Genomic DNA, 19,534 nt, shown 5'->3' with positions numbered 1-19,534 from the left:
TCAGACAAGTGGAGAAGGTATTCAAGCAGGGTCTGTGTAGGACAAGAGCGAGGATCTAGGGCCTTGCTGTCACACCAGACGGTAAACCTCCTCCAATGAAAGAAGTAACTTCTCTTAGTGGAGTCTTTCCTGGAAGCAAGCAAGATGCGGGAGACACCCTCTGGCAGACCCAAAGAGGCAAAGTCTACGCCCTCAACATCCAGGCCGTGAGAGCCAGGGACTGGAGGTTGGGATGCAGAAGGGCCCCTTCGTCCTGCGTGATGAGGGTCGGAAAACACTCCAATCTCCACGGTTCTTCGGAGGATAACTCCAGAAGAAGAGGGAACCAGATCTGACGCGGCCAAAAGGGAGCAATCAGAATCATGGTGCCTCGGTCTTGCTTGAGTTTCAACAAAGTCTTCCCCACCAGAGGAATGGGAGGATAAGCATACAGCAGACCTTCCCCCCAATCCAGGAGGAAGGCATCCGACGCCAGTCTGCCGTGGGCCTGAAGCCTGGAACAGAACTGAGGGACCTTGTGGTTCACTTGAGATGCGAAGAGATCCACCAGGGGGGTGCCCCACGCCTGGAAGATCTGTCGCACCACACGGGAATTGAGCGACCACTCGTGAGGTTGCATAATCCTGCTCAACCTGTCGGCCAGACTGTTGTTTACGCCTGCCAGATATGTGGCTTGGAGCACCATGCCTTGACGGCGAGCCCAGAGCCACATGCTGACGGCTTCCTGACACAGGGGGCGAGATCCGGTGCCCCCCTGCTTGTTGACATAGTACATGGCAACCTGATTGTCTGTCTGAATTTGGATAATTTGGTGGGACAGCCGATCTCTGAAAGCCTTCAGAGCGTTCCAGATCGCTCGCAACTCCAGAAGATTGATCTGTAGATCGCTTTCTTGGAGGGACCACCTTCCTTGGGTGTGAAGCCCATCGACATGAGCTCCCCATCCCAGGAGAGACGCATCCGTGGTCAGCACTTTTTGAGGCTGAGGAATTTGGAAGGGACGTCCCAGAGTCAAATTGGAGCAAATCGTCCACCAATACAGGGATTCGAGAAAACTCGTGGACAGGTGGATCACGTCCTCTAGACCCCCGGCGGCCTGATACCACTGGGAGGCTAGGGTCCATTGAGCAGATCTCATGTGAAGGCGGGCCATGGGAGTCACATGAACTGTGGAAGCCATGTGGCCCAGCAATCTCAACATCTGCCGAGCTGTGATCTGCTGGGACGCTCGCACCCGCGAGACGAGGGACAACAAGTTGTTGGCCCTCGCCTCTGGGAGATAGGCGCGAGCCGTCCGAGAATCCAGCAGGGCTCCGATGAATTCGAGTTTCTGCACTGGGAGAAGATGGGACTTTGGGTAATTTATCACAAACCCCAGTAGCTCCAGGAGGCGAATAGTCATCTGCATGGACTGCAGGGCTCCTGCCTCGGATGTGTTCTTCACCAGCCAATCGTCGAGATATGGGAACACGTGCACCCCCAGCCTGCGAAGCGCCGCTGCTACCACAGCTAGGCACTTTGTGAACACCCTGGGCGCAGAGGCGAGCCCAAAGGGTAGCACACAGTACTGGAAGTGGCGTGTGCCCAGCTGAAATCGCAGATACTGTCTGTGAGCTGGCAGTATCGGGATGTGTGTGTAGGCATCCTTCAAGTCCAGAGAGCATAGCCAATCGTTTTGCTGAATCATGGGGAGAAGGGTGCCCAGGGAAAGCATCCTGAACTTTTCTTTTACGAGATATTTGTTCAGGGCCCTTAGGTCTAGGATGGGACGCATCCCCCCTGTTTTCTTTTCCACAAGGAAGTACCTGGAATAGAACCCCAGCCCTTCTTGCCCGGATGGCACGGGCTCGACCGCATTGGCGCTGAGAAGGGCGGAGAGTTCCTCTGCAAGTACCTGCTTGTGCTGGAAGCTGTAGGACTGAGCTCCCGGTGGACAATTTGGAGGTTGTGAGGCCAAATTGAGGGTGTATCCTTGCCGGACTATTTGGAGAACCCACTGATCGGAGGTTATGAGAGGCCACCTTTGATGAAAAGCTTTCAACCTCCCTCCGACAGGCAGGTCGCCCGGCACTGACACTTGGATGTCGGCTATGCTCTGCTGGAGCCAGTCAAAAGCTCGCCCCTTGCTTTTGCTGGGGAGCCGCGGGGCCTTGCTGATTCGCACGCTGCTGACGAGAGCGAGCGCGCTGGGGCTTAGCCTGGGCCGCAGGCTGTCGGGAAGGAGGATTGTACCTACGCTTGCCAGAAGTATAGGGAACAGTCTTCCTTCCCCCGAAAAATCGTCTACCTGTAGAGGTAGAAGCTGAAGGCTGCCGGCGGGCGAACTTGTCGAATGCGGTGTCCCGCTGGTGGATAATTTGGTGGGACAGCCGATCTCTGAAAGCCTTCAGAGCGTTCCAGATCGCTCGCAACTCCAGAAGATTGATCTGTAGATCGCTTTCTTGGAGGGACCACCTTCCTTGGGTGTGAAGCCCATCGACATGAGCTCCCCATCCCAGGAGAGACGCATCCGTGGTCAGCACTTTTTGAGGCTGAGGAATTTGGAAGGGACGTCCCAGAGTCAAATTGGAGCAAATCGTCCACCAATACAGGGATTCGAGAAAACTCGTGGACAGGTGGATCACGTCCTCTAGACCCCCGGCGGCCTGATACCACTGGGAGGCTAGGGTCCATTGAGCAGATCTCATGTGAAGGCGGGCCATGGGAGTCACATGAACTGTGGAAGCCATGTGGCCCAGCAATCTCAACATCTGCCGAGCTGTGATCTGCTGGGACGCTCGCACCCGCGAGACGAGGGACAACAAGTTGTTGGCCCTCGCCTCTGGGAGATAGGCGCGAGCCGTCCGAGAATCCAGCAGGGCTCCGATGAATTCGAGTTTCTGCACTGGGAGAAGATGGGACTTTGGGTAATTTATCACAAACCCCAGTAGCTACCTGTAGAGGTAGAAGCTGAAGGCTGCCGGCGGGCGAACTTGTCGAATGCGGTGTCCCGCTGGTGGAGAGACTCTACCACCTGCTCGACTTTTTCGCCAAAAATGTTATCCGCACGGCAAGGCGAGTCCGCAATCCGCTGCTGGATTCTATTCTCCAGGTCGGCGGCACGCAGCCATGAGAGCCTGCGCATCACCACACCTTGAGCAGCGGCCCTGGACGCAACATCAAAAGTGTCATAAACTCCTCTGGCCAGGAATTTTCTGCACGCCTTCAGCTGCCTGACCACCTCCTGAAAAGGCTTGGCTTGCTCAGGGGGAAGAGCATCAACCAAGCCCGCCAACTGCCGCACATTATTCCGCATGTGTATGCTCGTGTAGAGCTGGTAAGACTGGATCTTGGACACGAGCATAGAGGAATGGTAGGCCTTCCTCCCAAAGGAGTCTAAGGTTCTAGCGTCCTTGCCCGGGGGCGCCGAAGCATGTTCCCTAGAACTCTTAGCCTTCTTTAGGGCCAAATCCACAACTCCAGAGTCATGAGGCAACTGAGTGCGCATCAGCTCTGGGTCCCCATGGATCCGGTACTGGGACTCGATCTTCTTGGGAATGTGGGGATTAGTTAATGGCTTGGTCCAGTTCGCAAGCAATGTCTTCTTCAGGACATGGTGCAAGGGAACAGTGGACGCTTCCTTAGGTGGAGAAGGATAGTCCAGGAGCTCAAACATTTCAGCCCTGGGCTCGTCCTCCACAACCACCGGGAAGGGGATGGCCGTAGACATCTCCCGGACAAAGGAGGCAAAAGACAGACTCTCGGGAGGAGAAAGCTGTCTCTCAGGAGAGGGAGTGGGATCAGACGGAAGACCCTCAGACTCCTCGTCAGAGAAATATCTGGGATCTTCCTCTTCCTCCCACGAGGCCTCACCCTCGGTGTCAGACACAAGTTCACGGACCTGTGTCTGCAACCTCGCCCTGCTCGACTCCGTGGAACCCCGTCCACGATGGGGGCGTCGAGAGGTAGACTCCCTCGCCCGCATCGGCGAAGCTCCCTCCGCCGACGTAGTCGGGGAGCCTTCCTGGGAGGTGGCCGCGGTCGGTACCGCACGCGGTACCGACGTCGGGGACCTCAACCTGGGCGATGGGCCAGCCGGCGCCACGCTCGACGGTACCGGTGGCGCAAGCACCGCCGGTACCGGAGGGGTAGGGCGCAACAGCTCTCCCAGAATCTCTGGGAGAATGGCCCGGAGGCTCTCGTTTAGAGCGGCTGCAGAGAAAGGCTGAGAGGTCGATGCAGGCGTCGACGTCAGTACCTGTTCCGGGCGTGGAGGCTGTTCCGGGCTGTCCAGAGCGGAGCGCATCGACACCTCCTGAACAGAGGGTGAGCGGTCCTCTCGGTGCCGATGCCTGCTGGGTGCCGAATCCCTCGGCGACCCAGAGCTCTCGGTGCCGACACGGGGAGGAGACCGGTGTCGATGCTTCTTCGATTTCTTCCGAAGCATGTCACCGGAGCTCCCCGGCACCGACGAGGAGGACGTCGAATCCATCCGTCGCTTCCTCGGGGCCGAGACTGAAGAAGGTCGATCTCGGGGGGGCTGTACCGCAGGAGCCCTCAGGGTAGGCGGAGACCCACCCGAGGGCTCACCGCCACCAGCAGGGGAATGGACAGACCTCACCTGCACTCCACCCGATGCACCACCGTCCGACGACATCAGCAGACGAGGTCCTGGTACCACCGACGTCGATGCAGCTATCCGATGTCTCGGCGCCGATGCAGAGGCCCGATGCCTCGATGCACTCGATGCAGGGGCGGCCGAGGAAGATGGTCTGGACGCTGACGACGTCGATGCACTCGAAGATCCCGGTGCCGATGCCGACGAAGAGCCCGAGAACAACACGTTCCACTGGGCTAGTCTCGCTACCTGAGTCCGCCTTTGAAGCAGGGAACACAGACTGCAGTTCTGAGGGCGGTGCTCGGCCCCCAGACACTGAAGACACGACGAGTGTCGATCAGTGAGCGAGATAACCCGGGCGCACTGGGTGCACTTCTTGAAGCCGCTGGAAGGCTTCGATGTCATGGGCGGAAAAATCACGCCGGCGAAATCAAAAGCCGAAATGGCGAAATTTGAAGCACCAAATTTAGAGGGAGAAAAAATCTCGACCGAGGCCGAAAAGAGGCCTACCCCGACGACGAAAGAAAACTTACCGGGGCAAAAAAGCTGGAAGTACGGGGAGGATTTACACGAAACCCGGCGGGGGGTTTCCGGAGCACTTCCCGACTAGGACAAAGCTTTCCCGAAGGAAAAAAACACGTTCAAAACAAATTGGACGCGCGAGGTCGACTTTCCGGGGCTCGACACGGCGAAAACACGACCGTACCGAGTGCGGACAAAAGAAGACTGGCCGGCTCGAGCCGGTTTCGGGCGGGAAGACGGCCGCGCATGCGCGGTGCGCGCGGGCGCGCGAGGGCTAGCAAAGGACTTTGCTAGTGAAGTTTCCGATTGGAGGGGCTGCCGTGGACGTCACCCATCAGTGAGAACAAGCAGCCTGCTTGTCCTCGGAGAATATATATTACTACTACCAATATTACTTATCATTTCTATAGCATGTAAAAAAGCACCTCTGCTTGACAGAGCTTAAATCTATTCAAAACAGACACATAGGACAAATAAGGGATTAGGTAATTACATTTATGATTACATTTAATAAAGAAAACATTGATCATGGCTTTGAATTTTGATCCAACAATTTTTAAGTTTAGTTTAGCTCTGCTGTACATCAGACCTAAACGAAACTGATAGTGCTGGCATAGTGACCACACTATCTACACATTCAACATCACTGCCTATACAGATAGTGGTGCTGAAAATATGGATTAGGTTAAACATCACAGTGGCATTTAACTTATTCCAATCAGTGTAATGGCTGAAGTTTGGGTTCATAGGGGCCCTTTTAATAAGCCGCATGTCTACAAGTGCCCAACGTGTGCTAAAAAGGAGTTACCGCACGGCTACCGCGTGGCTCTTGCGCTAATTTCATTTTTGGCAGGCGTCCGATACGTGCGGCCGAAAAACAATTTTTATTTTCTGCCACGCGTATCAGACGCGCGCCAAGTGGCACTTGGTGCACGTAGGTCATTACCGCCCGGTTAATGTGTGAGACTTTACTGCTAGGTCAATGGCTGGCAGTAAGGTCTCAGACCCAAAATGGACGCATAGCAATTTTTATTTTGCTGCACATCCATTTTTAGTAGAAATTTTAAAAAGGCCTTTTTTACAGCTGCTCTGAAAAATGATTCTGCGAGCGCCCAAAACATGCGCCTACACTACCGCAGGCCATTTTTCATCGCGCCTTTGTAAAAGGGCCCCATAATGAACATGTAAGGGTTAAACCAAGAGTAAAAGAGAAGTTCAGCTCTGACTCACCAGCATGTCCTCACAGCAAGCCGTTGACGCATCCTTTCTGCTCATTCCCAGGAACATGTCCTCTGTCCCGACACGCTGTTTGAAAACAATCTCGTACCTGACAGAGTCAAAGTCAACAGTAATGTGGTAAAATACTAGACTTTCAAACCGGGGGGGGGGGGGGGGGGGGGGGGGGAGGGGGGGGCAAAAGGTCTCAGTATTTTCCTTTCATTATGTTTACTCTCTTATGAAGCATTTCCTAAAGCGGTTCCCTGATTAGTTTGAGAATGACATAGCGTAGTGATTAAAGCACAGGGATGACAATCAAGTAAGCCAAGGTTAAAATCCTGCTTCTCCCACTGAAGCTCCTTATGGCTGTGCAGCAAATAATGTATGTTAAGCATTAGAAAAAGCCCCCTTAGATTTGGAAACTCTTCTGAGACTAGATTTGATAAATCTGTAAGTCCATTAAAATTTCCTAAAGAACCAGAACCAGAAATATATTTATTTATTTTCAGATCTTAAGTATCAAAAACAGAATACTTAATGAAATTTTTTTTTAAAAGCAATTTTTGAAACTACAAAGGATGCGAAATCACTGGCACTTCTCAATCTTCCACAAACAGAAAAATTGAGACAGAGAGGGGCATAATCGAAAGGGGCGCCCAAGTTGTCATGAGGGCATCTTTGCAAGTCGGCCCCGTAAAAGGGCGGGGCAACCCGTATTATCAAAACAAGATGGGCGTCCATCTTTCGTTTCGAGAATACGGTCGGGGATACCCAAATCAGTAAATTTAGGTCGACCTTAGAAATGGTCGTCCTTAGGTCGTTTTTGAGATGGCTGTCCCCAGTTTTCGGCGATAATGGAAACAGGACGCCCATCTCAAAAATGACCAAATCCAAGCTATTTGGTCATGGGAGGAGCCAGCATTCATAGTGCACTGGTCCCCCTCACAGGACACCAAACGGGCACCCTAGGGCGCACTGCAGTGGACTTCACAAATTGCTCCCAGGTGCATAGCTCCCTTACCTTGGGTGCTGAGACCCCCACCCCCCAAAACCCACTCCCTATAACTGTACACCACTACCATAGCCCTAAGGGGTGAAGGGGGGCACCTACATGTGGGTACAGTGGGTTTTTTTTTTTTGGGGGGGGGGGGGGGGTTGTAACAGGTAGGGGGGATGGGCCTGGGTCTGCCTGCCTGAAGTGCACTGCACCTACTAAAAACTGCTCCAGGGACCTGCATACTGCTGTGATGGAGCTGGGTATGACATTTGAGGCTGGCATAGAAGCTGGCAAAAAATGTTTTTAAATTTTTTTTTTTTTGGGTGGGAGGGGATTGGTGACCACTGGGGAGTAAGGGGAGGTCATCCCCGATTCCCTCCGGTGGCCATCTGGTCAGTTCAGGCACCTTTTCAAGGCTTGGTCGTGAAAAATATGGACCAAGTAAAGTCGTCCAAATGCTCGTCAGGGACGCCCTTCTTTTTTTCCATTATCAGTCGAGGACGCTCATCTCTAAATCACGCCCCAGTCCCACCTTTGGTACGGTACCGACACGCTCCCGTGAATTTTGGTCGTCCCCAAGACGGAACGCAGTTGAGGACGCTCAAAATCAGCTTTTCATTATGCCGATTTGGGCGACCCTGAGAGAAGGACATCCATCTCCCGATTTGTGTTGGAAGATGGGCATCCTTCTGTTTCGAAAATCCACCTGAGAGTGAGAATATGTGACATCCCATTAGGCTCCACAGTCAAGGGGCATCAAGATTTTACTCCCTGAGAAAATATTTATTAATTTTAAAATAATTTCTTCTATTTGAGGGAGCACAGTGTGATATTTTAGTTCTATACACACTCAACAAGCGAACCAGTTTTCCTAGCACTTCTTAGGTAACCACCCCTGAGATTTAACGTGGGGCAGGAATGACCCCCAATTGCTCTAGCATTGACAATCCCCTTACTCAAAGTGGTGCACTTCAGTTCCTTAGAAGTGGTCTTGGGGTATTACTGCCCCAATTTGACTGCCCCTATCGGACCGACCGTTCACTTGTCTATTAGATTGTAAGCTCTTTGAGCAGGGACTGTTTCTCTTTGTTAAATTGTACAGCGCTGCGTAACCCTAGTAGCGCTCTAGAAATGTTAAGAAGTAGTAGTAGTAGGTGTTACATTTCAAAATAAGGGAACTCTTGAGGTAGTAACTTTAAGGGCCCTGTTTACTAAGGCGTGTTAGCATTTTTAATGCACCTACAATTAACACGCGCACTAACCATGTAGGTGCCTATAGGGATATTGTAGGCGCGTACACGGTTAACGCGTGTACATTGTTAATCTATGTTAAAAACGCTAAAGCATTTATAACGTGGCTTAGTAAACAGGGCCCTAAGTGAATAATGCAACTTGCAGTTTATTGTTATTTTTAACGTGTATTACATTAACATTTCCCATGTTACTTACAAATAAGTGCTATTGCCATAGTGCAGCTAAGTAGATGGGCTCTGAAGTTTCTACCTGAGGCAAGACAGGGTGAAATGACTTGCCCAAGGTCACAAAGAGCATCATGAAGGTTTGAACCTCAGCTTTTCAGTTTCTTAGCCTACTATTCTAATCTTCGGGCTATTCTTCCACTCTGTTCTACAAATAATATGGCATCAACCCCACAAACATACGTACCCTTGCAAACAATCAGTAGACCTCCATACCTTTCCAGTTAGGCCATATCCCATTAATGGGATTCATTGTTGATTATTCTTTGTATCTCTCTTTGAGTTTATTTATGTATTTATTTTTTGGAAAGGTGAGTAACAAATGCAAGAAAATGAATACATAGAACCATGTTTATATGACAGCAACCATAATGGAACATCCTCCAAAACGTCTATTTTTTCTTTCGATATCAATCTTCTAGTAATGCTAAGAAAATGAAAACTACAGACTGATGTTCTCCACAAAGTAATTCACTATACCTAAATTATGTTTGCTTGTAATTTATTTATTTATGTTCATTTGATAGTCCACCTTTTCCTAGGGTGAGGCACGAGGCAATTACATAAAAGATGTGAAGTACACTATGCAGAAGAATAATGCATATATAATGAGGTATAAATATATTGAGCACAAGAATAATGCAAGAACAGCGGGCAGAATGATCCTGAACAAAGGAAAAGAAGTACACTGGGTACAAAAGTAATGCAAGGCCCAGACTGACTTGCAAGTCACATTAATGGATACTGCATATTTCAGAGTTTGTAACTGATTTATTTGGCAGTTACATTACCTAGGCCAGGCTGGTGTTCAATCTGTGAAAAAAGTTACTGCTATTGGTTTCATATTCTTTTAATGAAGCCCATGAGATTAGTTGATTCTAGATGTCATTTTAAGAAACAACAATTAGGGCCAGCCCAACCACTAGGCAAACAAGGCATCTGCCTTGGGTGGCAGAAGTTTGGGGTGTGTGTGTGGGGGGGGGGGGGGGGGGGGAGCGGCAGAGGAGGTAGAGTGGGAGTACTAAAGCTCATCTCCTCCCTTTTTGTGCTCCTCCTGCTGCTGACACTTTCCTTCCACTTTCAGAGCCAAAGAGGAAAGTTGAATCAGTGCTGGCACAGGGCCTTGATGAGCGGGCCTGTGCTCAAGTGCTGTCGTGTCCCATCCCCTACCGAGCAGGACTTCCTCTGGGAGTGGGGGGGGGGGGGGGGGGGATTTCACAGCACTTGAACATGGGCCTGTGCATCTAGGCCCTGTGCAAGAATTGAATCAATTTCCTCTTTGGCTCTGGAAGAGGGAGGGTAGCAGCTGCACCAGCATGCCTGGTAGGAGGAAAGGAAAAGGAAGGATGATGGATGCGGGGGGAGGGGGAGGGGAGATGACATATTGAATGGGTGGGTGGTAGAGAGAGGAAGGGTAGATGCTGGACTGTTAGGTGCAGAAAAAAGGAAAAGTGAGATACTGGCTGTTGGGAGGTGTGTTAACAAGGGAAAAGTGAGATGCTGGAGTGAGGTAGAATAGGAAAGGAAAAAGGAGATGCTGGACCAAGGGGAGAAAAAATGGAAAAGGGAGACACTGGACTGGGGAAGGTAGGAAGGGAAAATGGAGATGCTAGACTAAAGGGGGTAGGAAGGGAAAAGAGAGATGCTGGACTGAGGGAGGTAGGAAGGGAAAAGGGAGATGCTGGACTGTTGGTGGTAGGAAAGGGGAGATGGGAGATGCTAGTCTGGTGGGGTTATAAGCTCTTGTTCTGCCTCTTGGGTGGTGATGGAGGGCAAACACGGCTGAAGGTTCATCTAGGGCATCAGATACCATTGGGCTGGCCCTGGCAATAGTACCACATACCTGCTCAATTTTGGTCACAACAACTGAATAAAACAACCTGATTTAAATAATTTATTAAATCTTTCTTTCCTGTATTTCCTGGAATCATTTTTGAGGCTCCAATTGTAATATGGCCTATATACTTTTCCTAACCTTCATTCAAGCACTCACTCACACCCACAAAAAGAGAAAATATGTACATTACTGACATTTGGCCAATGACACACATAATGAATAAAGGCATATAGGCACACATGTGCGCACATACCTGTGTAAATGCCAAAAACCTGCCTAAGCATTACTCCAGTCCTTCTTCATTGCAAGGCTGGGAGCCGGTGGACGCTCCCATTGACTCTAAGTGTGGCCCCTCTCCAGAGCCTTGCCACTTGCACTACATCCATAACAATTGTTTTGTTTCCTATCTGTACCATTCAGCTCTCTGTAAATTTGAGCCATGTGTTGCCTAAACTCCTTCATTAATCTTATAAGACTGACAACAGTGTGGAAGATTGGGCCCTGAGCAGCACAAACTTGCTGAGGGTCATGTGGTGCCAGAAAAACAAAGAACAGCTGTTCCACAAGTGGTACTGTGAACAGATCTATGAAGTAAAATATAGGAGAATTTAAAAACTGGGAGCATAAACAGACTAAAGGAGCTGGAGTGGTGACAGGATAGTGAAGGCTGACTGGTGGGGATGGGGACTACCTGAGATGAAGATAGAGGAGAAAGTGTTGGGGAACTGGGCTATGGGCTTACGGAAAGAAAATGTGTGTGTGTATACGTGTGTGTGTGGGGGGGGGGGGGGGTAGATTTTTATCTTAGTTACATAAATTACTCTGAATGCACTTGGGCAGCCAGGCCGAGTGTATCAGAGTGAAACTCCTCAGGACAGCTGTAACACTGGAAGCCGACCCTCATCCATCCACTCAGTGTGCTATCTACTTTGTCTTAGCAACAATCTTGGCTCTCACACTAAAACTTTTTGCCAGTGTGCCCCCTGCTAGAAACATAGTGACGATCACTGTGCAATTGGGGAGAACCAAAATGGCTGCCAGTGCATGATTGAGGCTGGCTGCTCCTACTCACCTTGGCATTCTTTTGCTTTGTTCTTTTTTCCTGGAATTTGTGATAGGGAAATGGAGGGGAAAGGTGAAGGGAACTTTGCCGGTTCCTCTTCAGTCCTTCCAGACGTTGATTACCCAGTTCACATTTGCGCTGCCGATCCAAGATGAGACGGGAGGCATTCTTGCTGGATGGGGAAAGGCGATCTCCCTAACCTTGTGCTCACAGCTCACCTGCCTGAACTCCACTGCAACCAGCAGCGGCGAGCTCACCATTGCCCTTGTGCACACAGCCCGCCTGCCTGAACTCCACTGCATCTAGCAGCGGCGAGCTCACCATTGCAGGAGGGCGTTGCTCCTCAAGTGCTAGAGGTGAAGGGGTCCTCTGCAGATGCCTTGCCCGAATGTGGACTGGGGTTCCTGAAAACAGATGCTGGTCAGATGTTAACAAGGAGGACCACTGACATCGGCCAGCCTGAAGGATGTGAGAGACTTGTTTTAAGAACTGCTATCTGAGGCTATTCCCCCAATGAGTAAAATGTATTATTCGTCATCAAAAAAACGGATACCTAAGGGTCAACAGCAAGCAGGTGACTTAGAAATGGTATCTCTGGATAGTTTAAATATATCTGAACTATTGGAAACATCAATAAGAGTACGTGGACACTTGGGCAACTCTGCTAGTTACTTTTTCTTTTAAAATTGATTGGAACCGTGTTTTGACTATATTTTCAACACAGGTGTGAAGTCTTTTTTTGGTCAGCAAATTTGATGTTTTCCTTGAGCAGGGGAAGGGCTACACTAACGAAATGAAATAAGTATCCATTGGACTCAAGGAGAAGTGAAAACCTCTTTAAACAGGAGAGCTTTTTTTGAATCTGTTTGATGGAATAGAAAAAAACTAAACTAAGAGCGTGAAGCGACAACTGTGTCAAGGAAGGGTTGTGAGTGTTCATAATTGAACTCTGGAGAAGCTGTTCCATTTATTGTGGTACTGAATGACATCACCCATTTGTGTGCCTGACTCAATCCTACTTGTTGACAAAAAAAAAAAAAGCAGTAAAAGCCAGCAAAATCCTGAATCTTAATTCTCATGGTAATCTGAGCCATGTCAACATTTAATATTTATAAAAAATGTGGCTAAATAATAAAAAGGAGAAGCAGAAAAGTCTAGGAATATTTCACAGTTCTGGGGGTGTGGGGTGGGGGGAGCCTAAAATTAAAACTGATCTTTGTGAAGATAATAAGTTCATACAATACCAGTCATGCTGCATAGTCTGTAAAGCCCCTGGCCCTTTCCTCCTCTCCTACTAAATATAGGGAAAAAGATCTCTCAACAAAGGCATCTTTAAGCTCAGTTCCAGCTGCACAAATGCCTTTCCTTGATGTCAGCCAGCACCTAGTGTGCATGTTCCTGCTTTCAATATGGCTGGCACTATGTTTCTTGGCTACCAGCTAAGTGCTCCTGAATTCTGTAAGAATTTCCTGTGCTATAAGGGAGACTCCTAGAAATATAGAAAAATTGACAACTGAAGGCAGATAAAGACCATATGGCCTATCCAGTCTGCCCATCTCTGTCATCTACTATCTCTTCTAGATCCTATGTACTTGTCCCAAGCTTTCTTGAATTCAGGTACTTTCTGTGAATAAGTATTTCCTTAGGTTACTCCTGAGTCTGTCCCCTTTCACTTTTAACCTGGGGAAGGAGACATACTTGGGCCTGCTGCATTGTCATTTGGACTCTCCTTGAGTCTTTGGCTTCCCCTATTGTAGAGGCTGTGGAACTGTCCCCAACACTTGTGTACCTAACAAAATCAACTGTCACAAGTGGAGCCTTTACTCTGTTACACTTACTCTGGCTGTTCTCTAGGATCCCAAGTGTCATCACATTCTGATCCTTCTGGCACCTCCTCCACACTCCAGATGTCACTCTCATTTACACTCTTCTCTTTAGAGGCCACTGAAACATGAGAGAGACCATAAAAAGATCCCTTCTCTGCTTTTATCGAGTTCTAGATATGTTTTTCTGATACAAGAGCTGCAGGTACAGAAGCTCATTTTAAACATCAGACAGAGGAAACGAGGTGTACACAGAATACATTATTAGAACACATGAAAGGACTTTAGAGGAGATGACAAATATAAAGAGTTTGCTTCCACAGTTTATTATCAGCACAGGGTGACGACAAATATAAAGAGTTTGCTTCCACAGTTTATTATCAGCACAGGGTGACTTTGCCTGGTCCAGCTCTAAATAGGTGTGTGTGTGTGTATATATATATATATATATATATATATATATATATATATATATATATATTTATAGAGAGAGAGAGAGAAAGAAAAGAGTTGCTCTCTCAGTGGATAACTTCAAATGATCCAGAAGAGATTGAAGGAGAGTATGAAAACCTCTCCAAGAGAAAGATATTCAATTTCAGAATACTTGCAACTCCACTATAAGAATTTTAGATTTTCTACCAATGTTTTCTGCTTTACTGTTGCTAAATAAAGTTTCATCAACAAGGAGTTTAAAAAACACAACAAAAAAACCCCCACTCATGTGCATCTAAAAGAAAGAGTGAGGAGGTGCAGCCTACCATCAGAAAGCACACCAAAGTTTTACATTTCAGACATCTCTGTCAATCTCTTTAGTGTAAACAAAGGCAACTGACTGAAAAGCTCAAGGACTGATCCATTGTTTAACTTCTGATTAATGATATCTTCCTTTTGTTCTCTCATTAATTAATACTTACAGAACCCCCCCCCCCCCCAAAAAAAAAAATATATATATATATATTGCAAAAACTAGATATGCACATATCCAGTTCTAATGGACTTAAAATTGCTCATGAATTCCAATATTTCCAATTCACAATAATCTGGAAGGGATGCTCTTAGTTTAAGGCTATGACCTTCTTTTAAACACCATTTGGATCCATAGTATTACAAATACTGGGATTATTCTGTTTAAAGACTACCAGGTTGATATTCAAAGTGACTTAACTGACTAGAAATGGCTCATGACCGATTAAATCACCTGTTCAGAGCTAATGACTCATTTTCAGCATCATTTAGTGCTGCTGAAAATGTCCAGTTAGCGCCTAACTGAAAACTACTTTGTGGGCATTCCAGGTGCGGAGTCAGCACTTAGGGCCCTGTTTACTAAGCCATGCTGTAGGCGCACATACTTTTTAGTGTGCGCTAATGATAGAGACACCCATTATACTCCTATGGGTGTCTCTAGCATTAGCATGTGCTAATTTTTAGCACACATTAAAAAGTGTTTGCTCCTACAGCGCGGCTTAGTAAACAGAACCCTTAGCAAGTTAAGTGCCGATATTCAGCGCTTAACCGACCAAGGTAACCCTTAAAAGTCAGTCCTATCTTTATACAGTGCCCCATAGCTGGTTAAGTGCTGAATATGGCTTTGGCGGGAGGGGGGAGTTTATAACGTTGTATTCAGTGTTCAGTGTCTATCATTGGGCAAAAACTGCTGACTTACAAATCTCAGGTTTTGTGAAAAATAAACTTGTTTCCTCAATATCAAATAAAGCACTTAGCTTTCAATATAATATCACAAAGAGCTTTAAGCTTTCAACATCAAAAAAGCACTTAGCTTCAATGTTCCAGAGTTAAGGATCCAGCAATAGGTTTTAGAGTTCACTTGTATTAGATTACTAATTTGCTCTAGCCAGTATTGCAGTCTTCTACTAGCACATTTTAGCCCCCCTGGCGCCGCCGACACCCCCCCCCCGCCATTGCCGACCCCCTCCCCCTGCCGACGATCCTCTCGACCCCCCTCCTGCCGCCAACCCTCTCCCGCCGTCGCCTACCTTTGCTGACGGGGGACCCCAACCCCCACCAGCCGAGGTCCTCTTCTTCATTCCTTTGTTCTGTTTCTGAGTCGTTGTACGTGCAGGACGTCAGACTCAGAAACAGAACGAAGGAAGAAGAGGACCTCGGCTGGCGGGGGTTGGGGTCCCCCGCCAGCAAAGGTAGCAGAAGGCGACGGCGGGTTGACGGTGGGAGGGGAGGGGCAAGAGGGTCATTGGCAGGGGGGTCCAGGGCCAAATCTACAGGGGCCCAGGCCCCCGTGGCCCCATGTAGCTAAGCCCCTGCTTAACCGGCTATGCTATAGCTGGTTCTGCAAACCCAGAAATTCAATGCCAAAGCCTGGACATGGCCTGGCACTGAATTTCCGGGCATAATGCTGGCGGTGGTAAAAACGCTGAGCGCTGCTGACTGAACACCGGGCCCCACAATTTCATTTTTTTAATCTTAATAAAAAGATAGAAATGCTTTCATTTGGAAATCAGCAGTCTGAAAGGTTTGATCATGCATGTGAATAAAGAAGGGCTAATTTCAATGAGAATATGCTGGTTAATTAGCCTCAGTCATGGATTAATTTACTTTTGTATTGGAGGACTGGATCTGCACGCCTCTATCTAAACAAGAAAAGAAAAATTGTTGCTGGTGCATATTAAGATGCACAATATGCAGAAAAATTCTGAGCAACGGAGAAAGGCTTCACTGCCTGATCTGTCTGTTTCTGGTGGAAGGGATAGGGGAGAAGGCACATTCACATTTGGTCTATTTTGGTATTGAATAATAGTACTACATGGTGGGCATCTGTGGCTGAGACACAGTAATCCTCCTTAAGTCAACATGGAATAGCCAAGCTTTGTAGATCTGAAAAGTACCTTTAGGCTAGAATGACACTCTTACTAGGAAAAGAAAGCAAACAACAGGAATAATTATGTGATATACCAAAGTGATCACTAGCAGGCTTATTTTCGAAAGAGAAGGGCGCCCATCTCTTGAAACAAATCGGGAGATGGGCGTCCTTCTCTCAGGGTCGCCCAAATCGGCATAATCGAAGCCGATTTTGGGCGTCCCCAACTGCTTCCCATTGTGGGGACGACCAAATTTCCTGGGGGCGTGTCAGAGGCGTTGCGAAGGTGGGACTGGGGTGTGCCTAACAGATGGGCGTCCTCGAGCAATAGTGGAAAAAAGAAGGGCGTCCCTGAGGAGCACTTGGGCAACTTTACTTGGTCCATTTTTTCTTACGACCAAGCCTCAAAAAGGTGCCCGAACTGACCAGATGACCACTGGAGGGAATCGGTGATGACCTCCCCTGACTCCCCCAGTGGTCACTAACCCCCACCCACCCTGAAAAAAACAACTTTAAAAACTTTTTTTGCCAGCCTGAAATGTCATACTCAGGTCCATCGCAGCAGTATGCAGGTCCCTGGGGGGGTATGTGTGTGTTAGCAGAGGCATAGCGAAGGCATTTTGGACATCCTGAACTGCCAAATTTCAAAGGAGTGGAGTGGAGGAGTGGCCTAGTGGTTAGAGCACTGGTCTTATAATCCAGAGGTGGCCAGTTCAAATCCCACTGCTGCTCCAAATAAATAAAGGGGATGTCAGAGGCATAGCAAAGGCATGGATGTCCTCCTCACAGAAACATCCACATTTTGGACATCCTCAACTGCTGTCACAGGGACGGAGGCATGGCGATGTACGTCCTTCACCCATACTCTTAAAAAAAAAAGATGTACCTGACTTGAACGTTTTCACCTGGACTTGTGTTTTTCTAAGGTTGTAGAAGGCAATTTATTTAAGGTTGTAGACGGCTATTATACACGCAGCTTGTCTGCATGTATGAAGCCGTCTTTGGTATGCACAGAGCAGCCATGCATAATGCTTGGCTGCTCTGCATTTTCCCCACCTTAGGAAGGAAATCGTGTGCAAATGAGCTAACAGCGAGCAGCTCATTTGCATGCGATTTCCTTCATGCATGCCCGTTCCTTTCCGAATCATTAAGGGATCGGTAAGGGAAGGGCTTTTTCAGTTCAGTTAGTGCATCTGGCTGAAGGTGAGGGAGATATGTACCTGGGAGCAATTTGTGAAGTCCACTGCAGTGCCCCCTAGGGTACCCAGTTGGTGTCCTGGCATGTCAGGGGGACCAGTGCACTATGAATGCTGGCTCCTCCCACAACCAAATGGCTTGGATTTGGTCGTTTCTGAGATGGGCGTCCTTGTTTTCCATTATCGCTGAAAATCAGAAACGACCATCTCTGCTGGGGACGACCATCTTTAAGGTCGACCTAAATTTGCTGATTTGGGCATCCCCCATAGGCGATCGGTGGCCCAACTGTTTGGGGAGGCTAAAGGGGGCGGGATTAGGGGTGGGGCCAGGGGTGGAGCTTAAATCCATAATTGTCTGATAACACGCAGAAAAAATAAATAAATAAAAATAAAAGTCACAATTAATACCTTTTATTAAATTTAGATATTAGATATGTATCATATGTCAAAGAATAAAGTGGTTGCTCAAAGCATATTCTAACCACAATCGCTCAACTGCAAAACACTATGCACAACTTTGTCCAAAAACACACTCAGAACCTTACTGTACCATAAATATTACACTGGGCAGACCTAATACACCAATATACCAACCATAAGGAAAACACAGACTGTCAACAATATGAAACAAGGGATCATATCATCACAATTCTCATGTAGAGCCACAAAACACCCTAATTCATGTTTAATGTGGGATAAAATGCCATAAGTAAGTAAATAAATATAAACTTTTAATGTTGAGCAACTGATTCTCAAAGTGGACATATTCCAAACACTATAATGAAAATAAAATGATCTTTTCTACCTTTGTTGTCTGGTGACTTTTTCTGATCATGCTGGCCCAGTATCCGTTCTGCTGCTATCTGTCCTCAGTGCAGGTCAGGAAGTCACCCTCCTTAAACATCTCCCTGGCAACCCAGGACACCTCCAGCCAACCCCCCCTGCTTTCCCAGCAGTAAGGTAAACAAACCATAAACCAATTTCTACAACTGCTAGAGGGCTTTCACTGCAGCTCCTGCTGTGAGGATGGAGGTAAATCAACAATTTAATCCCCTCAGAGCAGCTGGACTCCACAGCTGATCCATTCTGCTGCAGCAGGGGGGAGGCTTAGCCTCTCCAAGCCTCTTATACCGGGCGCCTATGGCGTCCCCGACTGTATTATCGAAACGAAAGATGGACGTCCATCTTGTTTCGATAATACGGGTTTCCCCGCCCCTTGCTGGAGCCGTACTGCGAGGACGTCCCCAGGAAAACTTTCGATTATGCCCCTCTAGGTGTCTCAGCATAGCACAGGAATTTTCTAGCAGAAACCCACTGACAATGAACATGGAATTGTTCCCACAGTGCAGGAGCACTGCAGCTCCTCCAGCAGATCAGGGCTGATCTTCACTACTGACTGAACAGAAGCACAGGACTGACCGAGTGATTACAAATGATGAATTCTTTGTTCTTGCTATACCTTGTCACCCCCCCCCCCCAAAAAAAAAAAAAAACCCCTCTTCACTTTGCCGTTTTCTAATTTGAAAAATTACAGAAGAATTAGAATCAAAATTCATACCCATTTCTGTTTGATGGCCTTTGCCTCTGGAATAAGTGTTCTTTTCTGGTCCAATATGCCCAGGACACATGCTGGCAAATGACTGCGGTTGCTAAAAGCAAAGAACAAAAAAATAAAACATGGATGTGAAGAATTCCTGTAAAGATAATATCAGCAGTAAGAGAAAGTCTCTGTAGGGCTGATTAATACACATCAAGAGAGCTTGATGTGCTGGATAAAAAGTACTTTTTTACTGAATGTGTTTGTGTGCATTTCTGTTGGGGAGACACTTCTAAACAGCTTACACATGCACTCCTTTCCTAAAAACAAAAAAACACACACACATCTTTGTGCTTCTAACTGTAACACTTAAACTGTAAAAATGGCATTGCAGCATTACACCATTAGTCTTGGTGGAGAGAAATGAGGGATT

The 19,534-nt window shown here is 47.8% G+C and overlaps 1 protein-coding gene across 2 annotated transcripts in view; it reads right to left on the bottom strand.

The window, feature by feature from the left end:
• Positions 1-19,534, bottom strand: part of PIH1D3 (PIH1 domain containing 3) — an 88,119-nt gene that overhangs the window by 25,780 nt on the left and 42,805 nt on the right. For both annotated transcript variants that reach the window (XM_030209707.1, XM_030209708.1), the window contains exons 3-5: positions 19,123-19,213; positions 13,551-13,656; positions 6,350-6,446 (exon numbers count right to left, since the gene is read on the bottom strand). In XM_030209707.1, the coding sequence (XP_030065567.1) occupies positions 6,350-6,446; positions 13,551-13,656; positions 19,123-19,213 (294 nt within the window). The remainder of the gene's footprint in view (positions 1-6,349; positions 6,447-13,550; positions 13,657-19,122; positions 19,214-19,534) is intronic.

This window comes from Microcaecilia unicolor, chromosome 7, assembly GCF_901765095.1.
Source record: "Microcaecilia unicolor chromosome 7, aMicUni1.1, whole genome shotgun sequence".
Classification (NCBI taxonomy): domain Eukaryota; kingdom Metazoa; phylum Chordata; class Amphibia; order Gymnophiona; family Siphonopidae; genus Microcaecilia; species Microcaecilia unicolor.
This window is presented reverse-complemented; position numbering and strand designations above follow the sequence as displayed.